The sequence below is a fragment of the Magallana gigas genome, chromosome 3 (genome assembly GCF_963853765.1).
Source record: "Magallana gigas chromosome 3, xbMagGiga1.1, whole genome shotgun sequence".
Classification (NCBI taxonomy): Eukaryota; Metazoa; Mollusca; class Bivalvia; order Ostreida; family Ostreidae; genus Magallana; species Magallana gigas.
The window spans coordinates 29,072,102-29,089,550 of NC_088855.1; the positions used below are offsets into that span (position 1 = coordinate 29,072,102).

General features: G+C 33.3%; 1 protein-coding gene and 1 long non-coding RNA gene across 2 annotated transcripts; one reads left to right on the forward strand and one right to left on the reverse strand.

The window, feature by feature from the left end:
- Positions 1–1,367: 1,367 nt before the first annotated feature.
- LOC105321852 (protein unc-93 homolog A) lies at positions 1,368–13,970 on the reverse strand. The gene is made up of 7 exons (XM_034483214.2): positions 13,948–13,970; positions 4,432–4,961; positions 4,072–4,238; positions 3,290–3,529; positions 2,915–3,050; positions 2,536–2,667; positions 1,368–2,056 (listed from the first exon to the last, which is right to left on the reverse strand). Exons 1-7 carry the CDS (start codon positions 13,953–13,955, stop codon positions 1,818–1,820), a joined length of 1,452 nt encoding a protein of 483 aa, XP_034339105.2. The 5' UTR covers positions 13,956–13,970; the 3' UTR covers positions 1,368–1,817.
- On the forward strand, positions 9,785–10,664 carry LOC136273358 (uncharacterized). Its single transcript, XR_010711549.1, has 2 exons — positions 9,785–10,203; positions 10,320–10,664. It is a non-coding gene; the product is annotated as an uncharacterized lncRNA (long non-coding RNA).
- Positions 13,971–17,449: the final 3,479 nt, after the last annotated feature.

Consider the following 17,449-nt stretch of genomic DNA (forward strand, 5'->3'; position numbering starts at 1 on the left):
AGTGAAAAATCACAATTTCAAGGTTACGTTAATTCGTGGTCAATGACCCTATCAATGCAAAATGTTAATAAAAATTGCACTTCAATGAACATTTAATTTCGTGGATCAACTTAATAACGAAATCCACGAAAATTGGTATTCAACGAATATTGATGAAACCACAGTATTAAGATTTTTAGGGTAGATCTGATGGATATAAATTTGTTTACCACCCATCCTCCTTAAAAATTGTACAATATTTGTACTCTCTTCTGCCAGTGTGGTTTTAACAAGAGTAACAGGTGTAAAGGGGCAAGAGCTTCCTATCTCATTAAGCGCACGAAACAGCTACATGTACTAGTAACTGATGGTTTGGCAAAAATGGGTTCCTTTAACCTTTTTCAGATTTTGACATTTGAAATAAGACGCCTATCAAGATGTGCACAAATGACACTTTAAATTTTTTACCAGGATTTATGTCGATTTACTTCTGGTCCGTGGAAAACTTTAAGATATCACGTAAAAATGTAGACTCAGCAGTTGGGATATTGTTTCAAGGTCATACACAATATTAGTGTACGTGTCCTCTTAAACTAACAATATATACAGGTACATACATTTCAAGTGAGAATGTTCATTTAATTGTTAGGTAGACCGACATATGGTTTCCGATTAACTGTTAAGAATATTTTTTTCTTCTGTTTTAAATTAAAATCATAAAGTTATCGCTTGTTATAAGGAAAGGTGGTAAAATCACATGTGTGTGTGTTCAACACCAAACGTATATTTTACATTTTGATGAATGACAATGCACTTAATCGTTTACAATGATAATAAAAAAGATTACCAATTGCACAACAACAAACAAACCGTATTGGTACCTATATAACAAATTACCTAATAAGGAACCAAGGTCCAAGCTCCTGTTAAAATGGTTCTAATTAAGTTGCCGGTTCTTTAAATATGCACTGTTTCTTACAGCCAAAATAAACGCATACCAGACTGTCGCTTAACTAAAGCTTATTTGACTAAAATCTGTCCCAGTTTACCGTTTTCGTCAATTTTTAGCTATTTTTTTTAACGAAAATAAGCATGCATATCAAACAAGTGCAATTGAAATGAAAAAAGAAAACAACTTGGACTTCACTTTATTTAAATAATTAAACAATACCTTTAAAATTCATTTATTTTATAAAATAAGCAAAACTAACTGAAGTCATAGCCAAATTACACAAAACTTAACAAGTATTCAACTGTATGGAAACTATTTTAATGTTTAAACACATTGCAATGCATATGTTATAATTATATATAAAAGTTATATATACATATAAAAATGGTTTATCACATGTAGACAAAATACATACAATAAAGCAATAAAAACAAACAAAAATGCGCAAAAACAATGGTGTAAAGACAGTGATATGCTAAGACTTAAGACAGGAATTCTCCATCACTCTTTAATGTACCAAGGGATAAATGCATTCAAGTGCCTATTTATAAAATGGTGAAAAGCAATAATGTATTGCTCTAATTAATGATGCTTTTAAGGCTGAGAAACAACAAAAATAAATAAAAAATCACGATATATCAGACTGTTTTAAGGAAATCTATATCTGATTTGGAGTAGAATCCTAAAAAAATATACTCCATTTTATTTTCATATCAAAATTTACTTCAATGACAATATCAAAAATATACATAATTATGTATATGTTTTCAAATATAAAACGAGCATCGCAAACAACTTTGCATTGCAATGAAAATTTTCTAGCAGAATCGTTAATTGAACAAGTTAATAACATACGACGTCACAAAAATGGATGACCTCCCCTGACTCACAACTTCGTCTTCTCGCTGATGTTGGCGGCCGATTTCCTGGCTCGTCTCTCCAGGTACTCCGTGACGCCATACAGGTACATTCCGACTACTAAGACGGTGAACGTCAGGTATAATTTGATGTCAGTCCTTACAAAGTTCCCGTAACCAAAGGCCAGGATAAAGCCCAAGGACTCCCAAAGGCGGTAGTTAGAGAAGGCAGCTTCCGAGTGGTCGGTGAATAAATATCCGTAGTATGCTGGAAGATAAAACAAAGAAAGATATATGAGAATAATCAACCATGATTAATTTAGGATATCAGTGAATGGATTTTAAAATTTTAAAAAAAATTAAAATGTTTGACCGTTTTCTTGACCCCATTTAGGAGGCCTGGATGGTCAACAAATTAACCATCAGATGATTCAGATCTACCTTAATTAAATTTGAATATGATTTTTTTAAAGTTATAACTTTTCATTACAAATTCTTTACGTTTTTGTTTAAATATTTTAATATTTTCTTATGATTTCATCCTTATATAAACCACGACCATCAAATCTTATTGCCCTTCTGGCCGAAAAAGTCTTTAGAAATAGTAACGAATTTTTGAGATTCTTCTTGTATTTCTTTTTTTAATTTTAATATCGGCCCACTTTGTATCTCTTTGTCCTCTGAGCCAAAATCTCAATAGTGAGAGCAACGAAGCCAGCGTGAGATTTATGTACATGAATTTCTTACCATTAATTTGAGTTTGAATGACGGCATCCCCCATCCCCCACAAGGCGGCGAAGATATAGAACAGGTAGACTCTGTCTGGGTCAGGGACCCACAGCATCAACGTTATCTGTACCCCTCCGTGTAACAGGAAAGCTGCAATAAAAAAACCCAAAAGCTTTGAAATCAAATCTACCATAGAACTGCATAAAATAAAGTTTATCACAATGCGATTCCAAATTAGCTGAGGTACATATATATACATGTATAATAGAAGAAAAATATTTTATACAAAAATGCTTATCATAATAAAATTCTATTGTTTCAAACATGCAGTGCGTTTAAAAATATACACAAAAAAATGTCAAATCGTTTTCTTTTTGATGCGGAAAAGTGTAGTTACCAAGAATAAAGAACGGGATATGGCCGACGAATTGGACCAATCGACCAAAGATGAAAGAGCAGGCTGCGTCCACAACGCCATAGCATATCATGATGTAACCGATGTTCCAGATTCCAAGGGCGCACCCAATGTAGGACTGAAAGGAAATGTAACCTTCTTAGGAAGGAAGGGGGTAGGTAATGCAACAAGATTACCTAAAAATGCTGTATTCGATCTTGCTCAACGTTCTGTTGACAAACTCTTTCAGACATTTATTTAAAGGAATAATTTCTTTATGAATTAACTACTAACAAAAATTTGACCAGATGAAAAATATTTGATTTCCCAGTTTGAATTCCAAAGCTTGTAAACTAACATAGTGGGCTGCATTATTACCTTTGTATAATCGCCCCCGACGAAGCCCTGTTCCACACCGCTGTAGAAAGTCAGCACCATCAAAAGTTTCTGGTACGGGGACCTCCACCAGTGGCTGAACGTGGCGATCAGGGTGTCGAAGGAGAACTTCCCGTATTGATCGTGATTATCCTTGTCCAGTTTGATTTTGTCCAAGAGAACAACAATGATGATGACGGCGACCACGGCACATCCGGTGTAGATTCCACACACCGTGTACACCTGAGTAACAGAGATTGCCACGTCAAAGAAAACCAGGCGAAATACGTTAACCATTGTCCCCACATATTGTTTCTAAATGATACTTTTTCATAATTGTATAAAATTGTAAGTTTACATTAGGAATTTATCATCATGATGGCCGTTTTAATTTCATAAGATCTGTCACATGCATCGCTTTTATTATTGTTTAGAGGAAAAATTTAATTCCACATTGTATTGTTCATGTTATAAAAGACGGGAAAAAACCTGCAATTCAATGTTGGGAATTTTAACACATTTGAATTACACTGTATATCCACCAAAAATTTGTAAACATTAGACACAGAGTATAAAATGTAAAACAATACAAAAAGAAAAGCCTAGCGCGTATTAATGTTTAGTAAGGTCGAGAATCCGGTTAAAGGGAGAAAACAACTGCAGGTATATAAAAGCTTAAATACACCAAAGGCGATTTATCGTGTGAATGTTGCCCTTTTTAACCAAGAAAGGTTGATTTTTAAATAAGGTGACGTAATGCGCATAAATGTACACTTTTTTGTTACCTTCTCTAGTTCCGGCTTTTTCAGAGTTGTTTTGTTTTCTTCGATTGTGGGATCGAAGTTAGCACCACAGCTTTTTAGCTCCGATTCACTTAAATCTAAATACAAAGACTCGTTTTCGGGACGCTGACTGAAAATTTCTGAAGAAATCAAGTTTCCCCAAATTTGACCTAAAAATAAATTTAAAAAAAAAATAAAAAAAAAAATAAAAAATATATATATATATATATATATATATATATATATAACTATAACTCACATTCTTATATATTCTTTTATGCTCTGTGAGTATTACTAAAAACAGATATTAACTTAAAAAAAAATTCAGTTTGAACTTTTACAAACATGATAGATGTGTCATACTTGTTTGGAAGAACATGAAGAAAAATCCAAAGAATCGGTTCACGATATCGTCCTGCGTGGCGCCCGTGAGTTTGGAATACCACACCGCCATCTGTGTCAAATAGGTACATTTAGCCGACCACAAGGTGGCAGCACCGAACCCAATGATGATCGAAGCAGGAACCATCAAGGCCCACACGGCATAGAAATTGGCGGCCATATACACAACATAGCAACACATGGAAAGAGCGATTGTCCACTTGCAGCCCAGTTTCGCTATGGCGACAGATGGCGTAAACATACAACTGACGACGAGGGAAGCGTACAATATGGCTAACCCTCCCGTTCCGACGCCTTCTTCTTTGTTCAATGTGCTTTGCAAGTTTGACAGGGACTGAAAGGCTGTGAACAAGAAGCAGAAAGCAAAACTTATCACCAACAGGTTCTTCAACATTTGGAATTTGGTCATGGGGAATGTTTCAATTTCTGGCGATCCGTGGCCATTTTGTTTCATCTCCATGGCGTCTGATGTTCCAGCCATGTTCACTAATCTGAAAAAAAAGTATTAAACATGTTATATGTTTTCTTACAAAAGTGTTTATATTATAAAATCCAATTTTTAAAGGTTATGTAGCGATAATTCATTTTCATTTCATGAATTTTTGTGTTTTTCCAAACGAACAATAGCACATTTACTGTGTATAATTTGCATTTCACTAAAAGAGTATTCACACCTCATTGTTTATTTGGTTACACTTTATGTGTTGTTTTTTTTTGTTTTTTTTTTTGAGATGCTGCAATTGCAACAGAATTGCATTTATAACTGATGCTAGTTATCGGTGAAACAATTTGTATACATAAACACGTCAATTAATCTGAACATTAGGCTGTCCTTCCTTCATTAACAGATATTGAATTTAATTGAACATATTTAACAACACAAAGTCAAAAGGATCAGACACAAGTTCTGAAACTTGGATAGTCTTTTCCTTGAACAAAATTTATATGCATAGAATAAAATACAATGATAGAAATAATGATTTTAACTACAAAATATAAATTTTCATAGTAAAAATTAAGCTTTTTTTTTGGGGGGGGGGGGGGGGGGGGCGACTTCATTCATTTAGAAAAGTTTTTGAATAATCTTGAAAGTTGAGTATTTCGTAACGTTACAATAATTAGATAATCATTCCCCCATAGCATCAAATGTACATCTATAATGTGCAGATTATTAATAATTATAGCTTATTTATTCAGGAATGTCATGTTTTTGCATGCTTTTTACAAGATGGTATACATCTTCTAGCTAATAAACCAAATGAACAATTCGTACTAACTGGCAATTATAAATAAACCAAAGTTCAAAATACAAATGTGTCTCATTCTTGTGTTAATTATATTCAAAAACATTTTTCCATATGAAAATTATTTTTAAGGTTTTACCATTACAAGTAGTGTAAACTTGAACTATTGCCTCTCGTATCGGGTATTTTATATTTTGTATATTATATAAGTAGGTACTGAATTATTGAGTATTTTATGCATTTTTATTAGTTTGGCTCTATTTCTAAAATTCTGTGTTCCACGGGTTCCCAACCTGTTTCCAAATATAATAAATTTCTTGAAGCATTATAATTTTAAACACAGTAATTATCTTTGCAGCAAAAAAGTGAACTTCAAGCTTTTCAATATCTGACTTTTTGCATCCAGCCAAAACTTCAACAGCATATTATTCTAGTTGTGTTCTAATAAAAGATATATTTACATCCACTAAGTATATATGAATCCCTCTATATCTTACGGAAATTAATAGTAAATCACAATTATTTACATCTACCAGGTATGATTCCCTCTATTTTTTTTTTTTACGGAAAATGATTGTAATTCATATCTCTTTGGAAACTGGCAGGACTGAAATCTACACGCCCCGTATATTGATTGGTCGAAACCTACAGCAACCTATGAAAAAAACACGGACTGCACGAAATAATAATGATGATGTCAGACTCGAAACCCATAGAAGACGATTCGGTTGGGGTTTTTTTTTAGATAACGTACTGATGTTCATTAACAATAATTCAGTAAATTTTACTTATTTTTTACGTTTAATTTATTAATTTGCTAAAATAAAAATGTAAATATAAACAATAAAATGTTTTCTTTGATGATCCATGCGGGTTATAAAGGTATTGATCATTACACAAAACAATTTCTGTGTATTTTTTGTGCAATGTCGCTGCCTTCATATAATAGCGCATAGAATATCCCATGCCACAGTAAATTTCAGCTTTTTCATTAACCCCCGTTTTTCGTAAGATTACATTTTACACTGTAAATCAGACATTCCTAAATATGAAAACAACAGGATCCCAAGATAATTGTATTCTCAAAAACTAAATTAGGAAATTGTTGCATATTTTGTTTTAATGAAAAAATTCAGTTTTTGGTGGTTAAACTTCAACAACCATTCTTACGAACTAGTACTAGTATTCTAAGATCATGACTCAGATTTTGCTCAATAAGATTAATATTTTCTGAACATTGTTGTACACAATTATCATCAGCATATAATGTACAAACAGATATCATTTTTTCAGCTATATCATTTACATACAATAAAAATAACAATGGACCAAGAACTGAGCCCTGAAGAACTCCAGTTTTTACATGCCTTACAGAGCAAAGAAGATTTCTATACATGACTTGTTGTGTTCTGTTGCTTGATTAACTATCAGTTTATCAAACCGATTTGGCATACTACCATTCATTAGACTTTTATGTCAGACTCTATAAAACACCATACAACATGATTTACATGTAGCTCGATCGACATCAATACTTTCTAAAATAAAGTGGTATATTTCTAGCAGCTGACACACTGTAGAATGGCTTGGTAAAAATCCTGCTTTGTATTTTGAAAAAAAAAAACGATTATGTGAATTAATTAAGACAGTTGTGTACATACACTGTATCTAAAAATAATTGCTTATACAGCTATCTTTGTTGTTATCAGCATTTTGAATATGTGGAATTTCATTTGATGGTTTAGTATGAAAACAATCTTTCAATAATTTCCAATATAGTTTTTAACTTTTTTCGCCATTTTATCAAAAAATAAAATTTGTGATATAAATAATCAGTTTGCATTTCTGACATCAAAAAAATCAAAATTTAGTTATAAGAAAATGATTTTTAGATATCAAGAATTCAGAATTTTGATATCAAAAAATACTTTTCTGGTATCAGAAAATATAATCTTTAAATAAAAAAAAATAAAGAAAGAAAACACCATAAAAAATACGAAAACGGCCCTCCATAGAAGTCATTGAGTTTGCTGAGATCCATAGAGTAATAATTATTCCTCTCCAGCAATTTATGGATAGCGTGGTAGACCGATACCAATGGCTAACGAAGAACGCTACTGTCCAGTAAAGCCCTCTTGTTTGGATTGATTTCACCTTTTTTAGTGCTTATATAGTGATATACAAGATATATATACCCAATCATTTAAAAATCTATAAAGTACGAACAAGGCCCTGCTAGTGAGTAAGTTTCCATACACTGATAAAGGCGAAAGTGTCATCAGTATGGGAAATTGCAGTCAGGAGTAACAGTTGAATGAAATTTTTATGGTTTAGACATTTTACAAAGTAGTGTTCCTATAACGTTCGTTATTTATTTTGTATTAACGTGTGACTCAGCCTGTGTATTTACACTTATTGACGCTGACCACAAGAAAACAAGTTGCTTGAAATTTCAATGATGTTGTGCACACTTTTTAAATTAAAAAGAAGATAAACGCGGGCAAGCCCAAAGTTTTCTTCGAGTTTTCGGAATTTTGTTGTCATTTTGCTAATTACTGGCCATCAACCTTCAAACATGTGACAAACAAAGGAGACGCCAAAAACACAATCAATTTTATGTACTACTGTTGTATTAGTTTATCATCGATGTAGGAATAATTAATTTTAATTCTGGTTGTGCAAAGCACTCTTGTCTGCTTTACGCCATTTAATGTTTTAAAAATTGTGACGTTAGTTTGTACAAAAAAGTCACAATTTAAACGTTTAATGGCGCTGATTAAAGACGGAATAGCAAAAAAATTTAATTGTCATGAATGAAAACAATATCTACCCAATTTATACGAGAATAAACTTAAGCGAATGCTTCCCCAATCCAGTTTATACTTGTATAAATTGGATTGATATTGAATAATTTTTCCCCTAAGATAGCTCATGTTTTTCTGTATTCATGCATGAATTACTCGCACACCAATGTGAAATTTCTTTGCACCAGAATGCGTGCAATTTCACCACAGATTCATGTATGCTATTAAACAATGATTTAAAATTGTTAGAGCGTATTATAATCTGTAGAGAAGTACAGATGTGTACAAACTCTCGACAATAACAAAATCCTGTACCCGGCCTCCAATTAAATCGACAACTTACCCCCCCCCCCCCATTTCCCCAACAAGAAAACATTATCCTTCAATGATGATAATGCCTTTTTTTTTTTTTTTTTATTAATTTTAATCGATCATATCAAATGATAACCACATATACCTGCAAATGTTTACTTTTTTCCCACAGATTGTAAAATCTAAAGAATAAAATACTACATATAAACAGATTCTAATGTCTGACGCAGAATTAAAGGATAATATTTATTAAAGTTAGAATTTTTGAAATCTTTTTTATATGATCTTTGTATGATGATATTCAAACTAAAATGTTACATAGATTTTTGAAATTGTCCATTACACGTAAAAACAGTTAGGTAAATTTTCAAATTGTGCCAAAGATAAGCATACAACAATATCTTTACATACGATACATTAGTATAGGTACATATGTTTTAACTGAAAATCGTTGGAAACCCAGGACCAATCTCTCATCCGCTTTCAAGAAACCCCTTTTTTTAAACACCTGATTCGGTAACATACAATAAGTAATTGCTATCAACAGCAATGCATTAAGAACATATGCCTTTCAATCAGTCATTATTACAAAAATATAACTGCTTTGTTTTTTCCTGCATATTTTCATTTCTACACTATAGACAATGGGGGAACAAACATTTCGTGCATATTGTTTACTTGTGCGAGCAACTGAATGTGTATTCGTCCGCAACCCTTTATCACCATCACATAAATAATTTCGATGATTTCGGTCAATCATTACAATACTGTAAAGATTCATTCATATTTTGATTGAAGTGAAAGACGATCATAATGCATGTATTTGTATGTATACAGCCGTTTCTTATAGCTTTCGGTGCATCACAGCTTTACTTTACGGTTACATTCAATGGATATTGGAGAGTTAAAAAAACCAGTCCGGTATACATGTACATCTCACCAGCTTAAAAGATAATCCGACTTAACTCGATATGAGTTAAGTCATGTTATGGAAATGAATAGATTAACCATTTCACTAATATCTACATCGAAAGAAAGATAACTCCTCAATATGAGGTTCTCGTAACTTTTCGCACGGCCCCTTTTGGGGTCCTTATATTACGCATGCGCAGTAGTGTATCGACCTTTCTCAGCTTCAACCTGGAAAAAATTCAATCCCTCCCCCTCCCACCCTATCTTGTAGGGTTATATATTCCATATTTTTCGTGTTTCTGTCTTCTTTTTCTGTATTTCAGATTCGTAATTCCTTGAAGTAGTACTTTCATCACATCCATAGATAAGCGTCATGGCTTTACAACGACACGTGTGGCGTGCAGCTGTCATCAGTCTAACGAATTTTGCTTAAGCCTGCCCCGGATTCTGTTTACTTCCAGGTCCGTGGCCAACAATCGGGCTTACTTTAATTGACACTTTGTTTCATTCAGACATTGATTGACAGTGAGTCATTGAATACACTGAGTAATTGAATAATTCTATTGATACATTGCAGTGGGTTGATTGTCATCATTGAATACATTGAGTAATCAATTAAATTGATACATTGATTGTCATATTGAGACATTCACTAAAGCAAAACATTGATTATACTTTATTGATTTGCATATTGATTGATTGATTGAAATATTGTTTGAATTATTGATCGATTGATTTTATTGATTGATTCATCTTGATTGATTGATTGTTTGGTTCATTGAAGATCTAACATCATAACTACCCAAAAGTCGATGTTGATCATTTAACTTACTCTATTGCTATATTTGCAATATTTTGCATACATTTGAATAGTTTATGATGTACTGATATATTAAAATAAAGCCATGACATAGACTGCCAATACGGTGTTGTTAATCTATTCTATTGAAATAACACGAAATTTTCATCTGATAAACTAAATCCATGTTCATTGATGTACTCGTGTTGATAAAACGGTTACACGACACGCTTATTGGACAAATCTCACAGCTTTTTTTTTACAGATAATATTTCTCGTTAATTTGACGATTTTTTTTTGGGGGGGGGGGGGAGGGGGGTAAAAAATTTTCTCATATTCAATTAAGTTCTATGATTCACGGGACAATGTCCTTGTTATGAAAAAAACATATCCTCCAAACAAACAATAAACATTGCGTACAATAGATAACACTATCTTACAAAATAATTTACATATATTTAAGATTAGGGTTCTTAGAAACACATAATTCGCTCCCAGGAATTCTCGATCAAATAAAAGTACCCCTATCATCATAAATCATTCTTGGTTGGTTTCGATCATTCCGAAACTCCTCAAATTTGACAGACGAGCGCGCGACATTGACGATTGACGTCGATACAAGCAGACGACAACATTTTCTTGAAAACGAAGCCCCAACACTCCCCCGCTTGTCTCAACACACCTTGTCCGTACCTCATTTGTGGGGCAGATTTGTTTACTTTCTTTTTGTTTGTACATACATGTACGTTCACGGTTTGGCGAGCCGTTGCTCTTGTATTACATGTACCTAGCATTTAAGAATGTCACTGACAAAGGCATTTTTTGTCGAACGAAAAAAAAAATTGTCATTAAAATGCCAAAATTTGCGACCGAGATAGCAGAACTTGTCACGGCGAGAGTAACAATTTTGAATATATGGCACTTTGTTCAGAAATTAATAATATATATAAATATATAGCTGGTAGTTTCGGTTGGTTGTTACAATGATAAATGTCGCCCCATGGGCTATAACAAGTCTAATGTTTATATTGAGATATGACTAGTCAGCGTGAAAAAAAAATATCCAAATTTCCATATCAATTCCAAACTGTGTATATTTAATCAGTTACTTAGTAATTTGTGATTTTTAAAACATGAAAATACCCTTGTGACCTAAGATCTAAGATGCAGGTAGTATTAAGGAAGGCGTTGAAAAAATGCAGGTATTCGTTCAAATCCATTAATATAGTTACTTACCTGAAATATTAACCGGTAAAGCCGTTGCGTTCACAATTCTGAAGTACGCGTGCTTGTGCTCTACTCTTAAAGGAGCCAGGTTTGGTTGGTCACGTGACTTCAGATGTCATCACGTTTGTCGACAAGAACAGGCGAGGTTTGTTTGTTTTCAGTATATATATCTACTACATTCAAAATTAATGCTACCTGTGTTACGTTAGGTAGTTATATTAAACGTCAATATTATCGGTACATTTTATTTTATAGGCCTGCACGTGCAAAGTTCTCGTTACGTCTAATTTTTTTTTTTTACATTGAATCAACATGAGTACGCTTTTTTATAATCGGTGGGATGTTTTGTAGTTTTGGAACTGATTCAAGATGTCTTCAGCATCTCTAAAAGTGGGACAAACATGACAGGAATCTCATGGAGTGTGCAGACATGTTTGCGCAAGAAGTGGTTGCTGAAAAATACGAGCACCTGTAGGAAATGCATAATTCTACTCTAATTATTCTGTGATTCTGTTTGTTGTTGACTGTAATGTTGGGCGTTTTTCAAAGTTGTCATGTTATGCATATACGAATTTACGTAATTATATCAAAATGGCTAATATTAACGTACATTCATTTTATAGTATTTAAGACATTAATACAACTTACATTCATTGTTTAAATAATTGCAAGTACCGAGTTTATGCAAATTTTATATTGGAAGTATGATAATAGGTTCAATTAAAAAAACAAAAAACAAAAGTCTGATACATGTATATTGCCCTTCAATAAATATCATTGTTTAGTAAACAAGAAAATGTTTTTAAAGAATTTCCAAAACATGCACCACGATGTCCGTTTCGTAGTTCCCATCTTGGGGTACATCGAGTACAGTCTTATTTACGTCCTATTCGATCGTCATTCTTTCTCTAAACCCTGGTTTCCAAAAAATTCAGAGTACATTTGAGAATAAGCAAGGGGGACACCACCTCCCTGAACTAGAAAATGCCATCCAATGACCATCGTTCATTTTGGAAACTCCTCTAAACACTTCGGAAATGAGGAAGTTGGACCGAAGGCTCAGCAAGGGCATTTTGCCGAAAAGTGTGAAAGCTTGACCCTTTGGCCTCAATGAAAAATTCAGGCTTGAGGACTAAGTATTGAATTCTAAATCATTCAAAACTTATCGAGCAATCCAGCGTTGCTGTGCCGGGGCAGACCCATTTAAATCCATATTTCTCTCAACTTCAGTCATATTGGAAAGGTTTTGCATAAGATAAAGTTGGAAAATTGTTTATCGCAACTGGAACCTCGCTAATAAAGATAATATTTTTTAAACCAAATTCTATTTTGTCGGTACCTCATATTTCGCTATTTTGTATGCAAGTGTATATCTTTTTTTTTCTTCTTTGTTTCTTTTGGGTTTTAATTGATCGAGTATATCTTCATAACACATCGGTTTGTCTGTTCAAAATATTTTCCTTATATGCACATTAGAAATACCGAAAGGTTCCGATGGTTTCCTAGCAACACATCTTATCAATAGAAAACAATCTTAGGTATATTTACTAAAATGTTCATCCCAAATCCGAATCCATTCTTGCTTAATCTTTCTGATACCTATTGAATTTTATTAGCTTCATTTAAATCGGTTTATTATTAACGATTAAGGTGGGCATATAATTTACAAAATGATACATGTCATATAACATACATGTAAACTAAGTTTGATCGCCATTGATGAGAGACACGTGCAAATCGTGCATCTCAGATTTAGTGTAAACAATTTAAGAAACACGTTCCATTGTAGCAGTATTATTTCCATTCACCGAGATTTCGAGTTTACGGTAATCTTTATCAACTCGTGCAAAAAAAAGGACACCCAAGTCGGGGACAGTTCCGGTGTTGATAAGAAGATAACGCATCCACATATACAGACGATCCCATCCGCCTGAATTTCTTTCTTTCCATAAATTCTGGGTTTCATAGAAACAAATTAGCTACTGTGTAACATGTCGGCATTCTTGTACACTAAGTACTATATAGTGGCATGCGGGCAAAGTCTACGAAAATTGCGTTAACATGTAAAGAACCAATTTACTTTGCGTCAGGCAAGTCGCTGAATCTGTAAGCCATATATATATGCTATAAACCTCACACAAAGTGAATAAGTTTATATAAAAATAATTAAGTTGCTCACCCAAACATGTGTAGGATAGTAGTCCTTGTAACCCACAGTCAATGTGGCTGTGTCTGTTTTGGTGTGTTTCATTCAAATCAAGAAATGTAAAAAAAAATTTTTAGGACGACTCTATCAGCAAAAAAAGGGAAAGCAGGAGAACAATATGTACATATGCTATGAATTGTACGTTATTTTCGATCGATCGAATTATTGTCGAAATATGGAGAGAGAAAATAAAAATAAATCAATACAATTCATATCTACAGGTGTGTTAATTTTTTTATATGACTTAGAATCTCAGATGAGTGGCACTCGTTCCAAGAAGTCGAACCTCCCAAGATGAACGAATTCTTTAAGATCGTTTTCCAAGATTACTTATTCAAAAGTGTGATGTGTTTCTTTTCTAAAAGATAACTCACAATGGAAATTTAAAATAAACTTCTGACTAAAGGTGCTGTGACATGCTTTGATTAAAGCACAACCAACTTCTCAGAAGGTAGTTTGGCTTTGAATCAAGATAGAGGTAGTCTTTATTAGCTGCATATAAATATATGAAGGCGGACAATTAGGTACCATTATCTTTTTACTATAGTATCGTATCTGTTACACACACAATTCGGTGCAAAAATATTCTATGTAGTAACCTATTAATGCATATACTGTACATACATATAGCTGTATATATCTGTGTAATATATCATTCATTACGTTAAAATAAACAGTTCTGACATACACAGGGCAAGGCTAAAGGTAAAATACTTTCTGGCAGTAGAAGCCAATGTCTCTAGCAAACACCGAGGAATCTGGGTACTTATATCTGTGTGCTGGCACCCTTACAAGTTCTTAAAGTTCATTGAACTGCACAGATAGAACTATTGTCATCTAGAGAAGGCCTATGAACTCACCTGCTGCTCGGTCTTAACTCTCTGTTACAACTTGAGCCTCTAAATCAGTAATATGCGCATGAGCTTAACTCGCTTACTATGTTGTACTCAGAAGAATACAAGAAAAAAAATGGCATTGTTCCTCTGGCAAAGCAGAAATTTTATCAAATTACCACGACCTTTGACTTTTTTTTAAAGTTAGTATGCTGACAGTGTAGATGACAGTTGTCTTATTCTTGGAACACGACAATTATGTAAATAGACAAAAAGATTATTTTTTAATAGAAATATAACAAATGCCTATGATTAATTCAAACTGCTACTCACTAATTTGGTCGATACTTTAACCATTAATTAAGTCAAGATCTTACCTACTAAATAAATCGAACCCTTGCCTACTAATTAACTAGAACTTTTAACCACTTATTATGTCGAACCCTTACCCAATATTTAAGTGGAACCCTTTCCAACTAAGAAAGTCGAACGCTTACCAAATTAATTCAGGCATACTTTCACCAACTAATTAGTTCGAATCCTTACTCTTTAATTAATTTGAACCTTTACTCATGAACTAAGTCGAACTTTTATCCACTTATTAAGTTGAACTCTTCCTCGTTAATGAAGTCGAACCTTTACTCATTTATTAAGGCAAACTCTTACTCGCATATTCAGTAGAACCCTTAATCCACTAATTAAGTCGAATCCTAACCCACTGATGGAATCGAACCCTTACCTATTAATTATTTGAACTTCTACCCATTTGATAAGTCGAACCCTTACTCACTTATTTAAAAGTCGAACTTTTATCCACCAATTAATTCGATCACTCACTCAATAATGAAGTCGAACCATTACACACTTATTTAGTCCACCAACTTTTATCCACTAATGAATCTAACCCTTACCCATAAATGAAGTTTAACTTCTATCCGCTAATTAGGTCGAACCATTACCCACTAATTAATTCGAACTCTTATCCAATCAAACCCTTACCCACTTAGCCCAGGCTTTCCAGATATTGACACAGAATGCCTTAACTACAACAGTATGAAAATATTATATATAGAATGTCTCATTACATGTGGCAAGTACATGGGAGTAGTAGAGCATATATACAGATGCACCGTATATTGAGACTTTTGTATTGCAACACGAACACGGTGTACTTTGATTCTTAGTACATTTCTGAGCTAATACTAATAGTGACCAAAATAAATGACAAAAGAAGGAATTATTTTTTCTATAACAAAATTATATCAGTAAATGAAGTTTGGTGAAAATATCGTGTACAGTTCAGTGAGTTAACTCAAACTAAGGTAAACGCTAAATAGTTATAAGTGAAGTGATCAAAATCAGAATATTAGATGTACTTTAATTACCCTCATCAATGTGTTACTTTGTATGCAGTTTGAAAATATATCTAGAAGTGTCTTTAAAAATGCATCTGAATAAAATGCAAAGTACAGGCGCAAATCCAGAATTTTTTTTCCAAAGGGGGGGGGGCTTCCGGGGGATATTTATGTTTGCTAAGGGTCAAGGCCAAAGACGTCATTGTAAAAATTTCTACACAGTTGAACTGCACTTATCAATACGTATCTTTGTATGTAAATATCTAAAGCAGATTCTTTAGTCACTAAAAGCAAATTAAGGGATGGTAAAGTTACTATCAATGATAAGGTCAAAACATCATGACAGAGCTGAACTGCTCTCATCAATACAAGTTTGATTGAAATATCATATGGAAATATTCTTTGAAACTGAGCTAACTGCAATGAATTTATAGTAGAATGGAAGACAGCATTGACAGACATCTTTCCATCATAATGATCACTTTTAAGCTTAGATCCAAGTACTAGTATTAAGTTGAATATTCATTTCTGCGAGGTTAAAAAAGTCAACATTTTAATGCACAACAAATGAAATAAAATCATCCTAGCTGGCTTGTTCAACAGAATTGGATCTTGCCAGAATTCCCTATATACTACTATAACACAAATGTTCCCAAGCTCTCTTGAGCACTGCAGGCCTTCGGTCAGAAGTATAACTCTCCAAATGGGCCTACTATAATATCAGAACATCCGATGATGTTTTAAAGTTTATATTTGAAGAAGCCTCTTATCTTGCTGTTTAATTCTGATAATTTCTTGTAGTAAAATTCAGGGGATTTTTCTGACCTGGGACCATTTATCACTACATGTACTAAATTGTAACCAACAAAACATTGACCCAGGAAGGTTTTAGAAGCATTTCAACAGGAGCTTGGACTTTGGGTTGTTGTGTCAAACAGCAATGTGACGTAGGCCTGTCTATTTCATTACTGGTCACTCAACCATGGCTCTTTGAAATCAACAAGATTTGTCTGGCTTTTGAGCTAAGGCTATATACACAATCTATGCATATTTCACTCGAAACCATCGTCATTTAAAGCCTGTTTAAATGCAAGAAATAGATAGTTACATCCTACCGAAAGTCCAAGGTCTTGTTAAAATGGTTCTAACTCATATCAGAAGAGATCAAAACAAAATGGATATTGAGGAAGAAAAGAAGATCAACAACACACACAATAGCAGACTACAATTCTCATTTCATTTAATTCAAATTCAAAAACAAAAATTCAGGAAGTATATATCCTTAAA